Source organism: Corythoichthys intestinalis, chromosome 21, assembly GCF_030265065.1.
Source record: "Corythoichthys intestinalis isolate RoL2023-P3 chromosome 21, ASM3026506v1, whole genome shotgun sequence".
NCBI classification, from domain to species: Eukaryota; Metazoa; Chordata; class Actinopteri; order Syngnathiformes; family Syngnathidae; genus Corythoichthys; species Corythoichthys intestinalis.
In genome coordinates this window covers 19,824,091-19,848,281 of record NC_080415.1, presented here as the reverse complement: position 1 = coordinate 19,848,281, position 24,191 = coordinate 19,824,091, and the positions used below count along the sequence as shown (strand labels likewise).

At 41.1% G+C, this 24,191-nt stretch overlaps 4 protein-coding genes across 4 annotated transcripts; 3 read left to right on the top strand and 1 right to left on the bottom strand.

Moving 5' to 3' along the window:
- The first annotated feature begins 462 nt into the window (after window positions 1–462).
- Window positions 463–8,076, top strand: LOC130909817 (L-seryl-tRNA(Sec) kinase). Its single transcript, XM_057826689.1, has 6 exons — window positions 463–780; window positions 2,625–2,871; window positions 4,254–4,455; window positions 4,519–4,594; window positions 4,807–4,900; window positions 7,074–8,076. Exons 1-6 carry the CDS (start codon window positions 553–555, stop codon window positions 7,292–7,294), a joined length of 1,068 nt encoding a protein of 355 aa, XP_057682672.1. The 5' UTR covers window positions 463–552; the 3' UTR covers window positions 7,295–8,076.
- On the bottom strand, window positions 7,287–12,964 carry LOC130909816 (zinc finger protein Pegasus-like). Its single transcript, XM_057826688.1, has 3 exons — window positions 12,389–12,964; window positions 12,098–12,286; window positions 7,287–10,674 (listed from the first exon to the last, which is right to left on the bottom strand). Exons 1-3 carry the CDS (start codon window positions 12,504–12,506, stop codon window positions 9,800–9,802), a joined length of 1,182 nt encoding a protein of 393 aa, XP_057682671.1. The 5' UTR covers window positions 12,507–12,964; the 3' UTR covers window positions 7,287–9,799.
- A 55-nt stretch (window positions 12,965–13,019) lies between these two features.
- acadsb (acyl-CoA dehydrogenase short/branched chain) lies at window positions 13,020–20,392 on the top strand. Its single transcript, XM_057826687.1, has 11 exons — window positions 13,020–13,116; window positions 13,402–13,564; window positions 13,687–13,787; window positions 13,872–14,078; window positions 14,170–14,340; window positions 14,428–14,553; window positions 14,624–14,716; window positions 17,712–17,801; window positions 17,908–18,045; window positions 18,200–18,299; window positions 18,392–20,392. The coding sequence occupies exons 1-11, from the start codon at window positions 13,084–13,086 to the stop codon at window positions 18,466–18,468; spliced, it is 1,299 nt and encodes a 432-aa protein (XP_057682670.1). The 5' UTR covers window positions 13,020–13,083; the 3' UTR covers window positions 18,469–20,392.
- Window positions 20,393–21,976: 1,584 nt separating this feature from the next.
- On the top strand, window positions 21,977–23,954 carry hmx3b (H6 family homeobox 3b). The gene is made up of 2 exons (XM_057826765.1): window positions 21,977–22,232; window positions 23,097–23,954. Exons 1-2 carry the CDS (start codon window positions 21,977–21,979, stop codon window positions 23,663–23,665), a joined length of 825 nt encoding a protein of 274 aa, XP_057682748.1. The 3' UTR covers window positions 23,666–23,954.
- Window positions 23,955–24,191: the final 237 nt, after the last annotated feature.

Sequence of the window (24,191 nt, the reverse complement as noted above, 5' to 3'; positions counted from 1 at the left end):
TAAAAGGGTAATGATATGAAAATCTCAACCACTCCTTGATGTCTGCAATTTCTGCATCGCGACCCTTGTTTTATTACCATGTTTCACCCACAAAATCCCCACAAAATCCAGCTGTGGCCATTCACAGCTGTGTCTTGACACGCAGCGATACATGCTACATGGAGTTTTTGAATCGAAACAAGGTATCTCGTTAAAGTCATGGCGTGCTCTCACCTCCAGATAGGGTTTTGCTGTTTAATTTTTTTTAATGCCCTCCTGTTCAAAAGTTTTATTCCCCCAGATAATTGAGATTTTAAGCTTTCCAATGATGTATCACACATGCAGATCGGACAATTAAGTTTGTATTTTTTCGTTTGGGAAAAAAAGTGAATAAAACATGTATTATACGTATCTCTTTCCAATGCTAAGTTTGAACACACACAGTCACACACACATTTTTTCTTTGCAAACGGATCTGGGCGGTACTTCCGCGAAGGCGGAAGTGAACTGTCTGCCAAGGTAAAACAAACATGGCCGCGGTAGCATCGTAAACGATGGTTTTGAGGCGACTGTATGGCAACAGCGGCCGAACTCGAGCACGGCGACAGGGCTCGAGGCTGTCTGTGTGTCCTCTGCGGTCTCCCCGCCGCGGGGAAGTCCTCGCTGTCCCGTAGCATTTGTCTCGCCGCTGGTAGACAAGGTTGGAGAGCCGCTGTGCTACAGTACGATGAGCTGATCCCGGATCAGGCTTTTCACGCAAGGGAGGGACTTCCAGACGAGGAAACTACGTCACAAGAATCGGTATACTGCATATGCATGAATTATTACACAAATAGTACAGCATATGATATTATGAAGTTTTCATTTCGGCTTTAGTTTAGTTTATGTAATATATACAGTAGCGAGTTTTATCATTTTGTATTGCTTATGGAATGTAGGGATGTCCCGATCCAGGTTTTTGCACTTCCGCTCCGATACCGATATTAGGCTCGAGCGTTTACGTCACAGCAACACGGGATCATGCGAGATTTGCGACAACGAAGCCATATTGGAAGCACGTCTGCATCACGGGACATTTAAACTCAACGGCAAATACAATTCAACTTCAAGTGTCAAAGATGGAAAAAAGTAAGGAAAACTTGCCAGTTCGATACAGAGACAAACTTGTTACCACGGCGAAGGACAGATATGTGAGCAAACTTAAGGATGTGAACAACGTTGACCCTTATGAGCAAGCCGAACACAAATGGAAGAAAGATGTCGACAAGCTTCCACCACTAGTTTCGACATGTGAAAGTTTTAAAACTGTTTTGAAGATGGATTCAAGTCAAGATTTTTCCGATTTAGGAGTATTTTAGACAAAAAGTTAATTAGGTTCGGTTGGAAGGTTCACAACAGCCTAGGGAAGTCTCCTGCTTTAAGATGGTGGCTGTTTACTAATGCATCTAGTTGTCCATACTTCTATGTTGCTACCGCCGTCGAGTCTGTCATTTTGCATCTAGTTCTATATACATATGATATCTATTATCTACAGTAAAACGATGTTGACGTAGTTTGTAGCGGCTGTCAGCAGCAGTCAGGTATTCTTGTGTTTTTTATCCAGCGGCATGAGTTGAGCTAAAGCCGTGAGTCGAGCATTGGCATTACCCGGGTCTTTGACAAGCATGCTCTTATCATACTCTCGGGACGCGCGATCCGTTTGTCATTGTGTCCCGAAGACCGTGCTGTGTATTAGTTCCGCTTAACTTGACATATTTCAATAATCGGAATTTGGATGTTTGTGAATCGTTCTCGAAGCTTCCATGGCCGAATCACTCAAGGATGTAATGACGGCTGGGCATGTTGTACCGTGGTTCTAAGTGTTGGATGGTGCGTCTTTATTCACGAGAGATAATGGCTCGTCATCCAGAATGAATTCTTCGGCATTGACTCTTGTTATTCCCTGGGCTTTGGGACTGTCGAGTGCCAATTTGTCAAGCATAGCAAAAGTTTCTGCCAATGTTAGTTGCGTAGGACCTTTCTTTTTGTCTTCGGTTTTCTTAACATACTCCTCATATTGTTTGTGGTGGTATTTCACTAAATGCTTGATTAGGTTGGTTGTATTAAAACTTCTTACAGCTTTATCACCACGCTTGACTTTATTGTGGCATATGTTGCACTCTGCCTCTTCGTCTTTGTCATCCTTTAAGGTGAAATGATCCCACACAGCTGACATTTTTACCGATAAAGTCTCTCGGTAAATTGGGAGACGGTAATGTAGTGTGTTGAAGGTGTGCCGTAAAATGCGGACCGGATTTTAGGGAAACCGAAGAAAAAACTGGAATGGATTATGTAACTCGATGCCCTGGAAAACCCGGACCGGACTATGAAAAAAAAAACCTGGATCGGAAGTCTGGATCGGAATTTTTCCGTGTCGGCCGATCTGATACCGATGCGCATTTTTTTGCCCATACCGGCGTTGGATCGGATCGGGACATCTCTAATGGAATGTATTCTATTTACTACTGGTTTTATTATGCCCACACTCTTGAAATACTTTTCAACATCAAAACACTGTCAAAAATGTCTTTAAACCCAAATAACCAAAGGCATAAACCGTTTGGAAAAGACTGTAAATATGGTATTGTTATTTTCCCCATTTTCAGCGCACAGATTGGAAATTTCACCGCAATGCGGTGTTGAAGAGCATTGAGCAGTTCCTGGAAAAACAGGAAATAACGCTCAAGCCTTTAGGCAACGGCAGCATCGATGGGCCTACGTGGGAACACACCGTCAGCGCTCCCCTGACGCTCGAACACACTCGGGCTGATACAGAGCCACTTTTGTTTCTGTTGGATGATAACTTCTACTATCCAAGCATGAGATATGAGGTCTTCCAGCTGGCTAGAAAATGTAGGAATCTTTGTAAAAGTACAGATGGTTTTAAAAAAAGATGCGTAAAGTACCTGTGACAGCATAAAAAAAAATCTTAAATAGCATTATTATGAGAATTAGAATCATATTTTGAGACGATTCGACTATATACAACAATTTGGCAAAGCGCAGATGACAAGAAATTAGTCTTTTAATCTGGCATTTAGCCCCGCCTGTCATTATTGCACTCTAGCGTCCCCAGCTAGAGGATGATGTCGGCAGGGTCACGATTTCATCTGATTTAGAATTCAGCCCAATAGTGGAATTATTCAGAACAAGGAAAATGCGCCGAAGAGAGCAGCAAAATTGTTTCAATCTCTCCAATATTTTTACAGGATATTCTTTTTATCTAAGTATTTTTCCCCAATTGCTAAATAAATGGTACGGTCATGACAAATAACAGTCTTGTGCTAAATTGAATTTGAAATATTAAAAATGCATTTATTCAGTACGACATGGCAAAATTACTCCAGAATGGTCAAAACTGTAGACTTCTTGCACCTCTCGATCAATATTTTACGCCACCGGTGTTAGCCCATCAAAGGAGCGCGTAGCTGCCCGAGTCCAACCCGAGGATACTGGTCTATTGCCGGGCCCGAGAAGGGGGCAGAAGGGGCTGGAAGTCTGGACGATATGGAGAACGGCACGAGCATAAGCCGATTATAGCGCTCTCCTGGCGGGCACGTAAAGAGGACCGAGGAGTGTGCGACAAGCCGCTGGTCGTCGGCCGAGTGGCCTTCTCGGTGGACAAGGAGCATTGTCAGCCACAAAATGCGAGCCACCTCCTTATTAAAAGGTGTGCCAAGATCCCAGTGTTTGACATAATACAAAACACGATGTTGACTCACTTCCTCATAAGTCCAATGGTCCCACAGTTGTCGGACTTATTTTGGCCAATCTCTGCAGTGAAAGGGAACTTTTTGAAACCCAAAAAGGTTCACACGCCTCTCTCTGGTGCAGCAACAAAACCCTGCAGCACATTTGGCTGGCGTGATGCGAAAAATAATAAAGCAATGCTGTATTGTGAGATGCTGACCCAGGTGACATCACATTCGCATTCCTCCTCAATGCAGGAAGTCACTCATTTTCATGGCGCGGGATTCAAAAAATTGAATATATAAATCGATCACTTCCACACACATCCAAGTGGTCCATTTCCTTCAGGAGCATAAAATACAGCGTGAAATATGAAATAAACATGCTTTTTGCTGTCATAGGCACTTTAAAAGTAGTTACTGAACTCCACAATCTCCACTAATGTAATGAATTTTCAGTCTCTGGCTCTACTTAAGTTCAGAAGAAAAATATTTTTACTGTTGTCACCACCTTCTTTTATTCACCTGTGTACGCCATTGTTGCAGATTCACTGGGTTTTTGCCAGGTGTACGCGCAGTGCGCCGTCGAGCTGTGCCTCAGCCGGAATGAGAACAGGCCTGGTCCCGTCACAGCCGAGGTGATCATGGAGATGGCAAAACGTCTGGAATCTCCAAATTCAAAGAAAAACCAGTGGGAGGCAAAGAGTGTCACAGTGGACACCTCAGAGAATGTTTCAGAATGTGAAATGTAAGATGTTCGTTTTTCTTGCCCTCCTGTGTTTTGTAATTAAGTCTTTACAATTTCTTACAGTCAGAAAGTAATGGAGTTGATCTCATCTGCACTCAGTGAGCCGTTGAGTCCAGTTGAGGAGGATGAAGAATTCAAGGTTTGTATAAGATTGGGTATTAGAAATGAGAAGTTTACTGTTTTTCCTCAAATCGTTATTGTTATGGGTGCAGAAGCAGAACTTACAGGTTTTTATGTCAAACTATTCTTCATAGTGCCATTTAAAAACAAAAACGATACCATAAGTCTGTTGCTTCTTAGTTTCTCTGCATTCCTCTAAAAAATGACCAATTATATTTTTTAACCCTGAAGGAGGCAGACCGCCAAAGATGCGCCGCCAGCATCATTCACCAGGCTGACCAGGCCTGTCGCCGTCTCATATCCGAGACCATGAAAAAAGCCAAAGGTCAGCTTTTCACTTTATTACACTTTGGTCATTATTGATTCCTGTCCTCTTCACATGTGTACTGGAAATCAACTAGAAGCTATTACCGGAATTTTCGGACTATAAGGCACCACCCACCATATTTGATACAAAAACTGCATTTGACCATTGATAGCCGCACCGGACTATAAGCCGCAGCTGTCCTTACTGTATTATGGGATATTTAAACCAAAAGTTATTAACCGGTAGCACTTTATTTAACAGCGGCATTATAAGACTGTCATATGACCAAATGAACCACCATGAAGCTTTGAACCAATTGGCTGCAAGGGTTCATTGTTTCAAGAAGCTTCATTTGGCCATCAATGCTCCCTTGGGGGAGACAGTCAACCTCTGCTGCCACCTGCTGTCAACTGTTGTCGTCCAACATACCTCCTAGCATGCATTGCAGTGCTATAAATGTAAATAACAATCAAAATTCACGTTCTGTGCTAATTATTTCTTCAGTTACTGTTCCAGTTGTTTCATTAATTGCTTGTTAAGGTATTTGGCAACACTTTATTTGACAGTGGCGCCATAAGACTGTCATAAGACAATCATAATTATGACACTGTCATGCACATTAATGAATGCTTATAACAGATGTTAGTGTCATCCGGCAAATCATCTCAATTTTGAATGGATTTAAAAGATCCGAGCTGGACATAAATGGAGTTAGTGACATAATTTGCGGGATGACACTTCATGACATCTGTCAAAAGCATTCAGTAATGCCCGTGATAGTGTCATGTCATAATTATGACAGTCAATGCCGCTGTCAAATAAGGTGTAACATATTTATATATGTGTATATTGGACCCCCTTTTGCCTTCAGAACTGCCTCAATTCTTCGTGGCATAGATTCAACAAGGTGCTGGAAGCATTCCTCAGAGAGTTTGTTCCATATTGACATGATGGCATAACACAGTTGGTGCAGATTTGTCGGCCGCACATCCATGATGCGAATCTCCCGTTCCACCACATCCCAAAGATACTCTATTGGATTGAGATCTGGTGACTGTTGGAGGCCATTTGAGTACAGTGAACTGTTCAAGAAACCAGTCTGAGATGATTCCAGCTTTATGACATGCGCATTATCCTGCTGAAAGTAGCCATCAGAAGTTGGGTACATTGTGGTCATAAAGGGATGGACATGGTCAGCAACAATACTCAGGTAGGCTGTGCCCTTCCAACGATGCTCAATTGGTACCAAGGGGCCCAAAGACTGCCAAGAAAATATTCCCCACACCATTACACCACCACCACCAGCCTGAACCGTTGATACAAGGCAGGATGGATCCAGGCTTTCATGTTGTTGACGCCAAATTCTGACCCTACCATCCGAATGTCGCAGCAGAAATTGAGACTCATCAGACCAGGCAACGTTTTTCCAATCTTCTATTGTCCAATTTTGATGAGCTTATGCAAATTGTAGCCTCAGTTTCTTGCTCTTAGCTGAAAGGATTGGGACCGGGCGTGGTCTTCTGCTGCTGTAGCCCATCTGCCTCAAAGTTCCACGTACTGTGCGTTCAGAGATGCTCTTCTGCCTACCTTGGCTGTAACGGGTGGTTATTTGAGTCACTGTTGCCTTTCTATCAGCTCGAACCAGTCTGGCCATTCTCCTCTGACCTCTGGCATCAACAAGGCATTTCTGCCCACAGAACTGCCGCTCGCTGGATATTTTTTCTTTTTCGGACCATTCTCTGTAAACTCTAGAGATGGTTGTGCGTGAAAATCCCAGTAGATCAGCAGTTTCTGAAATACTCAGACCAGCCCTTCTGGCACCAACAACCACGCCACGTTCAAAGTCACTCAAATCACCAACTGTGTGATGCCATCATGTCAATATGGACCAAACTCTCTGAGGAATGCTTCCAGCACCTTGCTGAATCTATGCCACGAACAATGAGGCAGTTCTGAAGGCAAAAGGGGGTCCAACCCGTTACTAACATGGTGTACCTAATAAAGTGGCCGGTGAGTGTGTATATATATATATATATATATATATATATATATATATATATATATATATATACACACACACACACATATTAACCCAAACAAATCAACAAATAAGCCACTATAAGCCACAGAATTCCAAATGAGGGGAAAAAGTAGCAGCTTGTAGTCTGAAAATTATATTTTTGTTTTTCAGAAACTGGCGTCTCCTGTCAAAACATGAGGTCTTTGGCCACTCATCTGAACGAATCTAAAGCACAATTTCTCCAAAAGCTGCGCGCACAAGTTCTGCAAAACCCAAACTTATATCAAGAAGCCATGGATGTGGATCATGTGGTGAAGACGGCGTTAGCACGTTTTGACACTGAAAGACAAGAAATCCTGTTGAAAATATTCCAAAACCATTTAATCATTTAATTGATGGATCTGTTGAATGAGGCATTTATTGTATGAGATTGTTTAAATGTACATTATCTAAATAATATAAGGAATCAAAATTAGGAATTTAATATTTTGTCCAGAACACACAGGTTTTAAGTCTTCATTTGAATTAATGGTTTGAATCTCTCCTTTATACTGCTTCATTTGTAAAACAATGGACTGTCAATTTAAAAAAAAATCTTATAAGATTTATACATACTATAAAAGCAAAAAAAATACAGGCACAATTCAAATGAAAACAAACTCCGCCAAGATACAAATCTATGTAAAATACTGTTTTGTGTTTCATGTGCAGCTGCCAGTGTAAAACTACATTCTGCTATTTCCTCACATTAGTCACCAGCATTTTTGTACAGTACGTAATTGAGGTGAGGCATCATGACTGACATCTGCTGGAGCATATGCCACCATTTGTGGACTAAATAAGCTCAAAACATTAAATAAAAATGAACCACAAAGTGATACACATTACCTAAATGTTGTCATTTTGGAGAGTCAACACAAAAATATAATCACAGAAAAACAAATATAATCAAAACGAATCCCAAATATCACCCCCTACAGTACACTACTCACAAAAAGTAACAATATTAGGCTTTCGGGTGAAATTTCTTGATGAATCTTAAATGCACAATTGACTTCTTAAATAAAATCCTTCAAGTAACACATTTAAATACAGTGGAACAACATATAGGCAGACTAACAATACTCACAGGCATGTATTCTTAACCTCTTCATTAAATGACTACTGCACTTTATTGAGGTGTTTTAACATTCTTTTTCCATGTACAGTACAGTGGTACCTCTACTTAAGAACGTCTTTACATACAGAATTTTCAGGTTCAGACATGCCTCAGCGGGAAAATATTGCCTCTTGTTAAGAAATTTCAGGATAAGAAAGGCTAAATTACAGTGTGGCTGGTACTAGCGGCTCCCGGAGTTTACCGAACATAACATACTTATATGTGCTCTGCCATTGGCTATTGTCTAGCGTTCCTGGCATCCAATTGGCTTAGAGGGACCTCTACTGTATGTGTGTATCGCAGCATCCTCTTAATTTGTCCCTCGTGTTCCGACAGCTTTACATGAGTGTATTAGGTTTTATATTTTTTTTACATTATGTACTTCTCAGATTTTGTTTATTGCGCAATCTAATTGTAACATGTTTTTGTTACATGTTTTGATACATTTTCATGCAATATAAAACCTTTGTCAGAATTTTGGAACGGATTAGGGCATTTACATGGAAAATGAGTCTCGACTAACAGAATTTTCAAGTTAAGAAACTACTAACCAATTAATTTCATAAGTAAAGGTACCACTCTACGTATATCCCTTTATCTATATTATACTGCCCTCTGGTGGACAAACCCCACACAAACATTTAATGATGATTCTGACTTCTTTAAAGGGAACCACATATAAAGACTTGTAGTTATTAAAAGATGTTAGTACGAGTTCTAATAATTTTATCTTAAAACCCTCTTAATGTTTTTTCGTTTGAATAAAATTTGTGAAATTAGTTTAACTAGTAGGTCGCCATTGTTGACGTTGCAGGGCAATGACGTCACATGGCCACGCTGCCGGACTTTCACAGTGTCACTCTTTAACTAAATAAACATGTCGTCGGTTCTGCCCTTCCAATTTGAACCCGAGCGGAACATTAATTAGTAGGACAGCCCTGTCATTTTTTCACAAAATGAGCAGCAAAAGCAAAATGAACAGGAAAGACAGGATTAGATGAGAGTAGCGTTCATGTGTCAATTTTGCTAGTGACAGCGCTCTCCTGCTCTAGTGACGGAGCAGGAGTGTTTGAACTCAAAAAATGTTTGCAGATCTTCACGGTAGACTATTGTTTGATCCAACCTATTGCAATATTAATGTGGAGATGGTTAGCATCCAGAGCTATCGTGTGCTTTACATATGATTAGGGTATACAGTGAAACACAGAAGTTTGATTATTTTTGCAGATAGCCCGTGCATCACATTCATAGTATATTCAAACGTTGATGCTGTTTACCTCTACTGAGGCGTCTAATGACGTCTTAACCTTATTTTTGTCACGTAAAAGCGCTGTTCATATTGTTGATCATCCTGCCGGTGTTCTCAGATTTATCAGATGTTGCTAAAATATCAAAATGCCATTGGCAGTGTATCAAATACTTGTTCTCCCCACTGTATATATCATAATATCAAATTATTAAAACTCGTAATAACATTATCTTTTAAGAACTACATCTTTCTATCCGTGGTTCCCTTTAACATTGTAATTATGTATTACTATCGGTTATATATAACGTATGATATTACAGAGTGCTATTTTCCTAATTAAAATGCTTTCTTGGGGTTGGGAGCTCGAAAGGGTAAAATGGCATTTCCAATGGAAATAGATTTAGGTTATGTGCGTGGACATTGAACAAATTAAATGTGTATCTTAAGGCACCTCTGTTGTTCATTTTAGGTTATTCCTAAAAATTAACGTCACTTCCTGTGCTGCCCTTGAGCAAAATGGCAGGCAAAATCATACTTGTCAGTACACGTGTGTCCGCAGACATTACAGCGAAAAGGGTGCTCGTAAACGTGGCATCCCATGTGGATGGTGTACAGAACATTGTCGGGAAAGTTGATGTCACAGTGTGGGCACCGCTGCGGCTCATCGCATTCCGGAGTGGTAGCGGGGGCGGCGGCTCGGGGCGTGCTGGGCCTGCTGCCGCCCGCGCACAAAGCCTCGTCGTGGACGTCTAACCCGTGACCGTGTGCATTACTCCTGTGGTCTGAAGCGGGGTATTCACCTTTTGGTGTTAAAGTCTGCACGCCGTTGGAGCATGTTGTGGCTCGTGCACCTGTGACTTCTTGTATCACAATTGGCTTCTCGTCACTGTTCGCAGGTACTTCAGAGGATTCCGAATGGAGGTCAGCTGGCTGCAGCGAAGCCAGCTGTTCCAGTGGGTTGTTGAAAGCTCTGTTGAAGTCATTCTGCAGCAGCCCAGGAGGGTTCCTCTGCTCGCTCATGTTCAAATGGTGATGATGCTTGTGAGGCACATCATTGGTGTAGTCTGACTTGGGAAGGGGCGGAGGGGTGAAGGTCAGGCGTCTCCCAAAGCACAGCGACCCACTACGCTTCTGCAGCGTGGCCAGGCTTCGCTTGACGACAAAGGGCGGGCGCACCACCCGGGCGGGCGGCTGCTTGTGGCGCCGGCGACGGTGGTGGGACAGGTTGCTGCGGTCGCTGCAGCGGAAGGTGCATAGGTCGCACTTGTACGGCTTCTCGCCCGTGTGCGAGCGCATGTGGGCCTCTAGGTGTCGTTCGTAGGCCGAAGCAAATGGGCACAGCTGGCAACGGTGCGGCTTTTCACCTAATAGACAAAAGGACGTTTTACAACAAATACATCTTAAAACAAAGCATCAAAGGGATCCACGGATAGAAAGATTTGTAGTTCTTAAAGATAAACAGTATTATGAGTTGAAATAATTTGATTATTAAAACCCCTCTTGATGTTTTCGTTTTTATACAATTTGTAAAATTAGTGTAACTAGTAGGTCGCCATTTTTGTTGATGTCACAGGGCGGTGTAACACTTGGTTATGCTGCCAGGTTTCTAGAGTGTGACCATAGCGATATGAACATGTCATCCGTTCAATCCTTTCAATTTGAACCCGGCAGGAACGTTAATGAGCATGACAGCACTGTCGCTATTTCACAAAAGGAGCAGCAAAAGCAAATTGTAGAGGTAAGACAGGATGAGACGAGAGTATGACAAAACTGGTATTCTGCCAAAATGTGCTACACTGGCAAAATGTCCAAGAGGCGAATTTGACACCCAAAGTACTACCCTGTACTTCCAACTTATTTTGTTAGATGCATAAAGACAGAACAAAATGCCTTAAGAAACTACTTAAACGTAGTAATATCAAATAAGGGTGGTTTAAATACGCTCCGTGACTAATGTGGTCAACAGATCAACAATCAGCTTTAAAGCTACCACAAGAAAACACAATGCTCTGTCAATGTATATGAGAGGGAAACACATGCAAAAAGTATTTTGAAGCAATGAAAAGGTAATTAAAAACACAAATAGTAAGTATTCGCTGCTTTTAACTGATGTGCACATGCGTTGGAGGTCTTGCCGTGAAGAAGGAATTGCAGAAGACTGGTAGAGTTCGTCTAGTGCAGGGGTGGGCAAACTATTCCACAAAGGGCCGCAGTGGGTGCGGGTTTTTGTTGTAACCCATTAAGAGGACACATTTTCACCAATCTGCTGTTTTACAAATGCAATCAGTTGATTGCAGTCAGGTGCTTCTCATTTCTGCTGAAACCTCATTGGTTATATTATCTGTGATGGGTCAGTTGGAACAAAGACCAGGACCCGCTGCGGCCCTCGAGGACCGGTTTGCCCACCCCTGGTCTAGTGAGTGACAAACTACGACATCACCCCGAGCGTCCATTGCGCGCATAAAGCAAGGCACCCTCTGTAGGTCAAAACATGTACTAAATATTGTAATTTTTTTAACCAATGGCAACATTTTATGTGTTTTTAAGAACATATTTTAGTAAAAGAGAAAAACTGGCTTATTAAAGCCACATGTGTTTAAGTCCGAGGTTTTTTTTAAACGGAGGGGACAATATAGATGATAAGATAGACTGAGGTCTATCAGACTGTTATATTTTTGCCTAAATCACATACAATACTGTATGGTGCCTTTCTCCCATTTAAAAAGAAATCTTACAAAGATTTGGTTTGGGGGCGTTGATCGGTTAGGATCATAACGTTGATCTGACCTGTATGGATGCGGATGTGCTCGATCAAGCGGGCCATGCCCTTGTTTACATAGCTGCAGAAGCTGCACTTGTATTTGCCGTCACACGTCCTTTCCAGTCCGTCCATTTGCACATCTGACCCTTCCTCCAAGGGCAGGCTCACCTCCACGGATGGGGGGTCTAGACCATTATGCTCGCTCCTCGGGGCCACTGGTGACAAAAACACGTTTTAACTAGTGAGGTCAAAATATGTGAAACTGGATTTTAAGCACATTAATTAAAACACTAAATTTGCTTTAGATATACCCTTACCTGGGTCCTTTTCTTCACAAATCGAACCTGAAATCATATTGACGTGCTGCGTTTGCTGCGTCAGGTACTCTTGAAATTCCCTCACAAAATCCACTGGTTCCGTCTTTATTTCTTCCATGGTGGTCGTTTAACGCAGCGACTTAAATAACATCCCTAAAAAAGGACCAGACTTTCTGTCAAATACAGCTTGTGCTCTTTAAACAGCACTTGGATGCGAGGAAACTCGGCTAAGGTTAGCACGCCATTTCGAGCCCTCGTAGTTGTTCTCACACAACAGACACTGACCGTTGAACCTACCATCCCTTAGAATGCCACGTTTACGTGACAATATTTTCAAAAGACATGGCTTTAATTCAATAACGTATGCCTTACAGTTGTCATGTGAATATTTAGCTGCTGCTCGTTTGTTTCTCACACGCCATTGTAGTCAATCTAAGAAATGTTGCGTTCAAAAAACGTAGGGAATTATAATTTCATTATAAATTTGCCTAGAATAATTTATCAAATCCAATTTTACTTGCAGAGAAGCGCAAATATTTCTACTTTTAGGGAATAAAATGCTGTCATATAAGCATATGAATCAAGATATTTTAATTGTCATCACTAAATGGAAATGACTCGGAGATTCCTTTTCTTTTAAATGCAACATCACCTCCCTAGAGTGACGTACACATGTAAACATTGTGTAACAAATCATGGCTGCCGTCTTGGTGAGGACTCTGTCTAAGGTAAGACAGCAAACGGTGGCATCACGTTATTGTACGTCAATTTTGTCCAATTTTGTACTTTTTTATAGCGCTCTCTGGCTCTGCATCACTGCATTTCCTTACGACAGCTACGTCGCTTACGCGACTAGCATGGCATTGAGAATCAGATGTTACGTTCAAAAACATTCACACATTCCTTACTTTTTTATTGAACAGAGTGAATCGGGTTAACCATATTAAATGATTAATGAGCCTTATTTTTGGGGGGGAAATGTTTTTGATTGTTTTTTGTGGCTTTTTTATTAGTCTTGCAGACAGCTCGCTCGGTCATGGATTGGATGCCAGCCAGGCTGGAGGAGCAGGTCTACCAAATCTGCGCTGGAGTTGGACTCGGTCCAGACGACCGGGATGGTGAGCTTCCCTCCCTTGCAGTCATATTCAGAAGAGGAGAGTATGATGAGGGAATCGGGTAAGTATCTATCGCTTGACAACAAGATTATCCAAAAAATGTGTTTTGGGGGAGAAGGGTTGGGACGGATGGGATTTCTATTGATTTGAATAGGGGATATATTGTTTTATTTTGTTTAACAGTGAAAAAGTATGCACAAGAACGTATTGCTCCCCTTGTGGCGAAGATGGATGAGCAATCATTTATGGATGAAGCAGTGATCAACTCTCTTTTTGAACAGGGCGTAAGAGCCTTTTTTTCTCTCATGTATCATAGTTAGATCATTGGGTTTGTTCAAGTGCCTTATTTATTCTCTAATCCCCGGCAGCTCATGGGCATTGAGATCGACCCGGAGTATGGGGGCACAGGCTCGACGTTCTTCTCCTCCATCCTCGTCATTGAAGAGCTGGCGAAGGTGGATGCATCCGTAGCAGTGCTGTGCGATATCCAGAATACCCTAATCAACACTCTTTTCATGCAACTGGGCACAGCAGCTCAGAAAGAAAAGTACCTTAACAGGCTTTCCACAGACATGGTGGGACATTTTATATTCATTATAAACAAAGCAAGAACTCTGTAGTCTGTTCAGATACTCATCTTTACCAGGGTATGTCTCACATACACAGATCGGCAGTTTTTGCCTGTCCGAGGCCGAATCAGGCAGCGATGCCTTCGCCCTGAAGACGCGTGCGGAAAAGCACAAGGACTACTATGTCATCAATGGTTCCAAGATGTGGATCAGCAATGCGGAAAATGCTGGCGTGTTCCTGGTTATGGCCAATGTGGACCCCTCGGCAGTGAGTCACAACATAGACAATATTAACGAATAACTTGACAAGAATATAAAACATATAATTAAAATAGTTTATAATTATGATTTACAGGGTTACAGGGGCATCACCTGCTTCATCGTCGACCGGGAAACGGAAGGCTTGGAAATCTGCAAGAAGGAAAATAAGCTCGGCCTGCGCGCATCCTCAACTTGCCCACTCAACTTTGACAACGTCAAGGTCCGAACTCAAGCGGGTGGCTCCAAAAGAAGCACAAGACGTCTTTTAAATTGAGCTTTCTGTTGTCTAGGTGCCCGAGAAGAACATCTTGGGCAAAATTGGTCAAGGGTACAAGTACGCTATCGGAATGCTGAATGAGGGCAGGGTTGGAATCGCGGCCCAGGTAAAATAACGTTTTATTCGCACACTTCACTATCAATTGACGAGACAGCTCCTACAAATATTGCGCCACGGCTTCCCATAGGGGGCCGGGCCGTGGAAGCTTTCACTGCGATAAACTCAAACACACGCTGCGTTGTAACGCCAGATTTAGGTGGAAACAGGACGAAAGTTTTAGTGCATACAAGCAGGCAGGAGTGTTTCGAGAGTGACTTGGTCAAGGATTCAAGGTAATTATTATATAAAATAGCACCATGCATGAACTTTGAAATGTGAAAAAAATTGAAATGAATGGGAAAAAATAGCGTAGTTTTAGCTTAAATTATTTACGTAAAATGAATGATAACTGCCTGGTTTTTTTTTTTGTTTGTTTTTTTTGCTTTTAGCCAAGAATCTCGACTTTTACGTTAATATTTATGGATATTCTGGGATTTACGCATTTATTTACAAGAAATTTACACTTAAAAAGCTCTTTGTTTTGTGATGGCCATCATGTTAGATTTTGTATCCATTCACAATAGCATAACTTTACATTCAAATAATCAGATATTTTTTGGCCAACTGCCAGTTCTTGGCAAATATCTAGTAATTGAGACATTTCTGCGTTTATACAAAAAAAAAATCGGCTTTCACTAGTTTTATTATATGGAACATTCATTCATTCATTCATTTTCCATTTCAATCTTAAAACGACTAGGGCGAGATAGCTGGCAAGACATGCTGAGGCAATAGTGACGTCGGAATTTAACCTAAATAAGTTGTGATTGTATATAGAAAAATGACAAATTTGCTTTTGTAGAGTAAAATCAAGCAGATTCTGCATGTTTTCCCCATGTATTAAGTTAATGATGTGAAAATTGATTGATTTATTAGCTGTTGAAAACGTATGTCAAAATTGCACCGAACTAAAAAAAAAATTGAAGTCGCTATTTCGGGCAAAAACTTTATTGATCCTATATTGATATTGCTATTGATCCTGAAAATAAAGGTGATTATCTCTGCATTGGGTAATTTTTGTGCATCTAGCGTAAAATCTGAGAAATTTATAGCCATTTTAAGTTTTGTTATACATACCGTATTTTCACGACCATACGGCGCACCGTATTAAAGGGCGCATACTAATTCTTGTGTGCTATTTTTGTATTTAACACACACACACAGGGCGCACCGGATTATTGGGCGCGTGGGCGTACATGCATGCACTCACGCTAAAACATACAGTAGCATTCACGCTAGCTTGCACGCTAGCATACACACGAACGTATTAAAAAAAAAAGGCAGTGGACGCAAAACTGAGTTTGATTGTACTTTATTAAAGAATTTTAATAAGTACTCACATTTTTATGTCAATCCACAAAGCCATCCAAGTCCTCATCTTCTGTATCTGACATGAATAGCTGGGCTAGGTCTCCATCAAACACGCCAGGTTCCCCCTCTTCGTTGTCTGAGTCAGTCTCGTTGCCATGAGGCTCCTCCTCAGAAATAATGCCGGCTTTGGCAAAGCTCGAACAACAGTGCAAGCCGACACATTAGCCCAAGCATCCACAATCCATTCGCAAATGTTATCGGAACTCGCCTGGTGTTGCCATCCAGTCTTTGTAAAACTGTGTTCGCCATTCGTCATCCATTACTCCCACGCCGCACGCAACTTGACTTGGACGGTGAAACACGGAAAAAAACCATCCGGTCGCTTTACGTAAACCTCCCTCAGCCACTCTCTCATTTTCTCCTCGTCCATCCAGCCCTTTTGATTGGCTTTCACGACGACTCCGGCAGGAAAGTTTTCTTTCGCAACGTCTTCCTTTTGAAAATCACCAGCGGTGGCAGTTTCTGTCCATTAGCATGGCCGCTAAGCACAACAGTAAAAGATGACGTCTCGTGCCCCGTTGTGCGTATCACTACCGTGCTGGCTCCTTTCTTCTCCACGCTGTCGCTAACCGGGACGTTGAAAGTGAGTGGCACCCAGTCCATGTTCGTGATGTGCTTCAGCTGGATGCGTTTGTCGGCAATCTTTTTTCTGCAGTAGGAGCGGAAGATAGTCAGCTTTTCCTTGTAATCAGCTGGAAGTTGCTGCGCCAATGTAGTTCTTGTCCGGATGGAAAGATAACGCCGTTTCATGAATCGAAAGCACCACGACGGACCTCCTCGAAAATGTTCAATTTTCATCTCATGCGCCAGCGTGTGTGCCTTCATTCGCATGGTGACTGTCGAGATGCTTCTCCCGGCTGTTCTTTGGTTGTGAATCCACCCCTCGAGTTCGTCTTCCAGGTGAGGCCACTTCGCTTTATTTCCGCGGAAACTCAGCTTTGTTTGACTTGGCTTAGCTCGTTTTCCAGCTTTCTCCACTTGCAAACCATTGACTCCTTGATGCTGAATTGTCTCGCCGCGACTCGATTTCCATGTTGCTTCGCGTAGCTGATAGCTTGGAGCTTGAACTGGGCTTCGTAAGCGTGTCTTTTCGTCAGAGTTGCCATTTTCGGGGGTCTTGATTCAAACAGAACTTGATTTGCCCAACGTATGTAACTCAATTTTACACTGTACCTAATGGCGGCCCGCCCCCTATGACGAGCACCATTCACACCTCTAATGGTTCTCATGCTGCTTTCACTCCCGTCCGCCTTCGGTACACACATTGGGCGCACCGCATTATTAGGCGCCCCGCCCATTTTGGAGAAAAAATTTGACTTTTAGGTGCGCCTTATGGTCGTGAAAATACGGTATATAAAAAATAATGAATCTGGAATTTTTTAGGGAACGACTTTGAATTTTTTTATGCCGGTGCTCATGGAGACTCATATATGCCTAAGGGATGTGCCTGTTTTGGTTTTAGGTCGCTAGCAGCTTTGGTTTTGAAAATATTTGAATTTTAAGTTTTTGATAATGGGCCCCCTACTGAGCAGCCCCGCACTCCGTTTCCGGTCAACTGATAGTGAAGTCTATGGTTTTATTATTAAAAAAAAATCATAGAAAATTGCATTGTAGAACAAACTGTGTTCTAGATGTTGGGGCTTGCACAAGGCTGCTTTGACCACACGGTTCCTTACACAAGGCAGAGAGTGCAGTTTGGAAAAAGGATCTTTGACTTCCAGGTACATTTAACAACCACCTTACATATTTTTCCCAGAACAAAACGGGACATCGTCAATGTTAAGTGATGATACAACATTTCTGTCTGTTAATCATTTTACATTACAGGGCATGCAGCACCAAATAGCTCACGTGGCAACGCAAATCGAAGCCGCACGCTTGCTGACGTATAATGCCGCTCGTCTGAAGGAAGCAGGCAGACCATTTATCAAAGAGGCTTGCATGGCTAAATATTTTACTGCTGAGGTGACAACAGACACTTCTTGGAACTTTAGAAAGAATATAGTGTTTGTTATTTGTTAATCTATTTCTATTGATTTTTACAATTAGACGAAAAATTAACTTAAGGCCACAGAAATTTGTTTAAGTGGTTGACTGGTTGTTTTTTGTCTTTATCCAGGTGGCAACGTTGACCACGTCCAAATGTATCGAATGGATGGGTGGGGTGGGCTTCACCAAAGACTACCCCATTGAGAAATACTACAGAGACTGTAAAATTGGTACGTATGTGCAATATAATTCTGGTAAAACTGCAAAAAATGAAGACAAATAAACACAAAGGACCATTTGCAATGTTTGTCTGCTTTTACAGGTACTATCTACGAGGGCACGACAAACATCCAGCTGTCTACTATGGCCAAATTCATTGATAAAGAGTATGACGTTTAAAATGATCTTAACCTGGAGCCTGATAGATTGCACTACTAAGACTGCCATGTTACACTCCCTATGTTTATTCTCGTTGCGTGTCACATGACAATTGAAACGGACTATGTCGTAGTCTCTGCATCCCTACAAGATATGGATTTATGTTACATTTTGCAACTTTTAATATCCCTTTTTGCGGTTCAGTGTGGTCATCGAGTTCCCTATTATTATCATTTGACCATGAAATGTATCGCAGTAGGAATTAATTCTCTTCATTTGAATTTTTCAGTGCCTTTGCTGTGCCCAACGATTATAGCAGTTTATACTCAAAATACTGGATTTCAAGTACCGTAATACTCATGGATTAAACAAGTAATTGTAAACCTACATGAGACTAGTCATTCTTTATATCACTTATCTTTACTAGACATAAATTCTAATAATAATAAGAGGAACTGTTCCAAAAACACTGTACGGCCTGGTCTACATGGAAAACTGTGGAATGGAATGCTGTGATTGCAGACTCTTCATTTTGACTGGGATCGCTGCCAACCCCTCACAGTTCAAATCGATTGGACTAGGGGCGTCACAAAGTTTTAAGAACAGGGGAGGGCTTAGCCCCCAGGAGATGCACGGGATGGAAGTGAACGTAGCGTACAAGCACAAAACTTCACAAACAGCTAATAAAGACCGATCTTATATTCATTATTATTTTTGTTGTTGTCTCAGTCAGTTTGTTTATACAGTAGAACAACATGGAAAAAGTGGCTACAGTTGCAAGTTACTTGGTAGATGGAAGCATCCAAAAGAATGCCGTCTATTTTTAAGGGTGGCAAATCGGTCTATTACTCTGACTCCTACATGTCAAACAAGGTGGTGGAGTTATTATTATCAAGGCCGGCCCAGCCGATACGCAGACTATGCAGCTGCTTAGGGCCCCTGACCACTAGGGGGCCCCCCCAATCTGGCAACCTCATTTTTTACGTTGTTAATAGAGCATCGTGAATAATGTGGCACGCATTGCCGTTTATCAATGCAAACATCAGTTTACTACAGTTTGCTTTATTTGACTTTTGTGAGTTTTGATACTTGATTACAAGCTTAAAAAATAAAAGTTCTTCATTAACTTCTTTCTTTTCCTCTTTTGGAAAACGGTTTGGCGCTATCTACTGTAAGTACTGACAATCATTTGGGGTGAGAAGTTTGAAGTATGCAGTGCAACAAAATCTGATTAATATATAAAATATGGACGTATGGGTTGGATTGCATGTATGGGTTTCACAGTACACTGTGACGAAATGGTGGGCCAAAAATATGGGCCCCTTGGCATTATTTTTCTTAGGGCCCCCAAATGGCCTGGGCCAGCCCTGATTATTATTAGTGTATTATTATGATTATCCACTGATGATAATCATACGCAAATGAGCTCAGCTTCTGTACTCATCTATGCGTAAAGTGAGAAATACAGCTGATACTCCAGAAGGAAGTCACCCCAAAGATAGTGTTGAAAAGTGTGCACACTTAACTCTATAAACAAACAGGACCTTCACAATGCATTTCAGACTAACTAGCTTGCAGCAGCTAAGTAGCAGCCTTATTTTAAAGCTGGGATGTAACTTTTGACCACAAAAAAAAAAAAAAAAAAAAAAAAAAAAGGTAAGACATGCGCAGAAATTGTCTGTAGTGTGCAAGCTAGCTTTTTATTTGTCAAACACGGAGCAGTTGGTTTATTAATGTCATGGGACTTTTTGCTGTTAGTCGGGGGCTGGAGCTAACTGTTACTATTAGCAGTGATAAATACTTACGTTCTTGGAAAATCTTATCTTATAACCATCCTTCATCCATCTATTCACGCTTTGCTCTGTGTGCGTCAGAGGTACACACATAGATGCCAGTACGGTACTGACTGCGAGGAAGGTCACAGGGACAATGCGGACTGTATTTTCAGTGATGTGGGCGTTCTCTATATGAACAAGTGGAATGAATTGGATAACGACGCACTGAAAGGGCTCTCTACCTTTCTCTATGAAGTGAGGGGAAACTGACAAATTTATCATTATATTTAATTTTAAAATGATATGTTATATGATTATTGATTTTAACTAAAATTCTGGCGACTTCATAGTGAAAATCTCAGCATAGTGCTTTTTTTTTTGTTTTTGTTTAAATAAAACAAATTATTTAGGGAGGTTTAAGAATATTTGAATGCCCCTAAAATAGGCCTAACGACGCCACTGGATATCGCTGTAAACAGTAATGAACACAAAAGAACTTTAAAAATGTTCCACTTTTTGATTTTTGCTTTGTCTCCCTGCTGCCACTAGATGGCAGCATCCTCTCAGTTCAGTTGTGTAAACCTGGAGCAGGCGATTCTATTCAATAACTCCAGCCTGTCACTATAATGAGCTGCCTGCCATATTCATCATTTGTCGGTGCTTCACATTAAAAAGAGCCTGTTATAAATAATTGACTCATTCATCTTTTTATTTTCAGATGGGAAATATTCAATTTTCATGTGGTTACACTCGAAACACTATACGATGACTGCACAAGCCGGCTATATATACTTTATGAGACGCATGATATGTGTATGTACATATATATATATATATATATATATATATATATATATATATATATATATATATATATATATATATATATATATATATATATATATAGTTTATAGACTTTACATATTTCATACTGTATATCCTATTAATGTCTGGCACATACTAATCAAATTTATTACAAAATTGTTTTTAAAAAATATCAACAAAAACAATGCTAACAATGATTTCAAAAAGCAGTATACAGACATTAAAATACCAAACCAAAAAATACAATTATACTGTTATTTGGAAAAAAGATTAGCTTCTCTGCTTGGATGAAACCACTTGAGTACTGGAAAAGGACATGTGAATGCATGTTAGACATTGGCAATCTGTTAATTACACTTATTTTAAACGACTGGTGCCCCATAAATATTGACAACTATAGTCGCCGTCTTATGAGCGATTGTTACATTAGCCTGTTGCACCTATGGTGACATGTTAATGCAAATTTCTCCTATTAATCAAAACACATTTGTTATTATGCATTGATGTGTTTGTTGTCCTTAAAGCTATTTGTTTTTATCAGAATTGCAAAGCCATCGGGATTAAATACTCTTAAGGCTGCCTATGACCCTCAGGCCTTGTGCTGCCTACCCCTGCTCTTTATTGGATAAGTGGTTATTGTTGAGTGACAGAAAGGTTTTTGTATTACTTTTAGAGTCTATTCCAGTCCTATTTGAGACTCAAAGCCCATTTGCTCGCTGCTCTGGCCAATCACAAGGGTGCTGTGTGTTTAACTGGGCTGTCATTTTTATGTCATCATTATATCTCCATAGAGCACAAACCCAGCACGTTTATTCATCTCTTCAGCACCACTGAGAGCACATCTCTTGGATACTTTTTCTACTTGTGTCTGTCTTTAAACTTTTAATTGTAACATTTTGATGGTGATTCTGCTGTGGAACTAAAGGGTGATGGCAGACCCTGAACCACAACAAGACACGTGCCAGTCCGCCAAAGACTCCATCAAGTTTTCCATCAAGAACCTGCTCAGCATCGACAACAGCGACAAGTCCACCAGGCCCAGAAGCTTCTTAGAGGGCAGCTTCTTCTCCCGGATAGCTGATTTGTCTCTACCCCGTCTAGAGTTGCCCTCACAGCGGATCGGGCTGTCCTCAGCATCCCCTTGGTGGTATCCTTACACGCTGGGTGCTCATCTCAAGACAGCAGGTATACACCATATTTAAAAAACAAACAAACATGTGAATACCCTAAAAATAAAGGCTCCATATAGGACACATATGGTGCTTTGGATTGAGTAAGATTCTTTGTGGTTCCATAGAGCACTAAATGAGAGCTGAATTGTTCTTCAATACTGAACTGCCACTTCTCTATTCTTAACAAAATTCACTTAAAAAGTTATTATCTAAAGAAACTTATGTTTGCAATATAGTGCCATAGGTCCTCAGAAGCACTTATATTAATTTATTCCTCTGCTCCTGGTGGAATCTTCATATAAAATATAATCCAAAGGCACATTTCAAAATCTGTTTGGTTTGTTTTCATCCCCAAGGATGTTGTTAGTAATGCAAATTATTACAAATTACCTGGGTAAATATCCTTAAATATGTTGTCTGTCCATGAGAAACTATGATTTTAAAAAAGATAATTTTAGATTAACAATAGTAATAGAATCCGATTTAACGTCAATCAAAAATTACATATTGACACTGTTGATTTATCCACCCATTTTCAATATCCAATATTGCTAAGGGGGATTTCACATCGTTTTATCCCTCTTGGAAAAATCCAGAATTGCTGTCGGAATATGAGAGTGAAAAAAAGCAACATGGGTGGCAACAATATATATATGTATGTATATATTACATATATATTTTTTTAATGCATATAAAATTATTACCTGAGGTTGAAATGACCTGAATGAAAGAATGAAAACATTAACAAAGGCATAAATGAAACGTAAAATGCAAAAAAATGTCTCATGCACCATATATTCCTTTCATCTCTTACAAATATAAAACAACATTGCTAAACCTAGAGAACTTTGAGTGACTTTTTTGTGTAACTTCTCAGGTTCAGTGAAAGATCAACTGTTGCTGCACGACAGACCCTTGCCTGATCTCCTCAAAAGTGAGCAGGACACCAAAGAGGAAAGCGCGGAAGACGAGGACAGTGACCCTGAGGAACCAAAGAAGGACTCCGAGCGTACAGAAGACGACTGGAGAAAGAAGCCCGACGATTCTGACGGGAAGCCGTGCAGGAAGAAGAAGACCCGAACTGTGTTCTCCAGGAGCCAGGTGTTCCAACTGGAATCCACCTTCGACATAAAGCGGTACCTGAGCAGCTCGGAGCGCGCAGGACTGGCTGCCTCGCTGCACCTGACCGAAACCCAGGTGAAGATCTGGTTCCAGAACCGAAGGAATAAGTGGAAGAGACAGCTGGCCGCCGAACTGGAGGCGGCCAACCTGAGCCACGCTGCGGCGCAGAGGATCGTGCGGGTTCCCATCCTGTACCACGACAACGGGGCTCCGGAGACCAGCGGGAGTGCAGTGGGGAGCTCCCCCAACAGTCAGGCGGCCATCCTGGCCCTTTCTCACCACATGTACTACCCCCATCCGGTACCCTTACTGAGGCCTATTTAACACCTGCACACTTTAAATTGTTGTAAATTCAATCTTAATTTAGCTAAATTTTCATGTTGTGTATACATTTAAATATTTTGTCGATTGAATTTATGATGTGTCATTCTTTTATTTCCCATGCATTTACATTGTGTTATGCGACAATCATAATTACTGTCATGTTTGCTCCAAAGTGATTGGATATATTTTCATGTGCAAGAATTGTATATAATGTATTTTTAAGCCCCTAAAATGTGCTCGTGGCTGTGTAAAATTGTCGGATAAAATTTTTTGATATTTCCAATGTGCAATATCGTTGGCGGCTCATGATACACCCTAAAAAAGAAGACAATGCGCAACAACCGTTGCTGTAAAGTAAACCAACTCGAGCCAAATATGATTCGCCTTGTTTATTATTAAAGATCTTGTTGGAAAAAAATGACATTTTGATGTATTCCTCATGGCGTATTTAAAATAATGTGTTTTACCTGAGAATTCATGACAGATTATTCACAAATTTACAAAATGTAAACCGCAACATACTCAT

Excerpts from the sequence above, each read along its gene's own strand:
- hmx3b (XM_057826765.1), top strand. The coding sequence starts at position 21,977 with ATGGCAGACCCTGAACCACAACAAGACACGTGCCAGTCCGCCAAAGAC. Across the intron at positions 22,233-23,096 it reads TGCTCATCTCAAGACAGCAG|GTTCAGTGAAAGATCAACTG; the intron begins GTATACACCATA and ends GTAACTTCTCAG.
- acadsb (XM_057826687.1), top strand. The coding sequence starts at position 13,084 with ATGGCTGCCGTCTTGGTGAGGACTCTGTCTAAG. Across the intron at positions 13,565-13,686 it reads GAGTATGATGAGGGAATCGG|TGAAAAAGTATGCACAAGAA; the intron begins GTAAGTATCTAT and ends TTTGTTTAACAG. Across the intron at positions 13,788-13,871 it reads ACTCTCTTTTTGAACAGGGC|CTCATGGGCATTGAGATCGA; the intron begins GTAAGAGCCTTT and ends AATCCCCGGCAG.
- LOC130909816 (XM_057826688.1), bottom strand. The coding sequence starts at position 12,506 with ATGGAAGAAATAAAGACGGAACCAGTGGATTTTGTGAGGGAATTTCAA. Across the intron at positions 12,287-12,388 it reads TTGTGAAGAAAAGGACCCAG|TGGCCCCGAGGAGCGAGCAT; the intron begins GTAAGGGTATAT and ends TTTTGTCACCAG. Across the intron at positions 10,675-12,097 it reads GCACATCCGCATCCATACAG|GTGAAAAGCCGCACCGTTGC; the intron begins GTCAGATCAACG and ends TTTGTCTATTAG.
- LOC130909817 (XM_057826689.1), top strand. The coding sequence starts at position 553 with ATGGCAACAGCGGCCGAACTCGAGCACGGCGACAGGGCTCGAGGCTGT. Across the intron at positions 781-2,624 it reads AAACTACGTCACAAGAATCG|CGCACAGATTGGAAATTTCA; the intron begins GTATACTGCATA and ends CCCCATTTTCAG. Across the intron at positions 4,901-7,073 it reads GACCATGAAAAAAGCCAAAG|AAACTGGCGTCTCCTGTCAA; the intron begins GTCAGCTTTTCA and ends TTTGTTTTTCAG.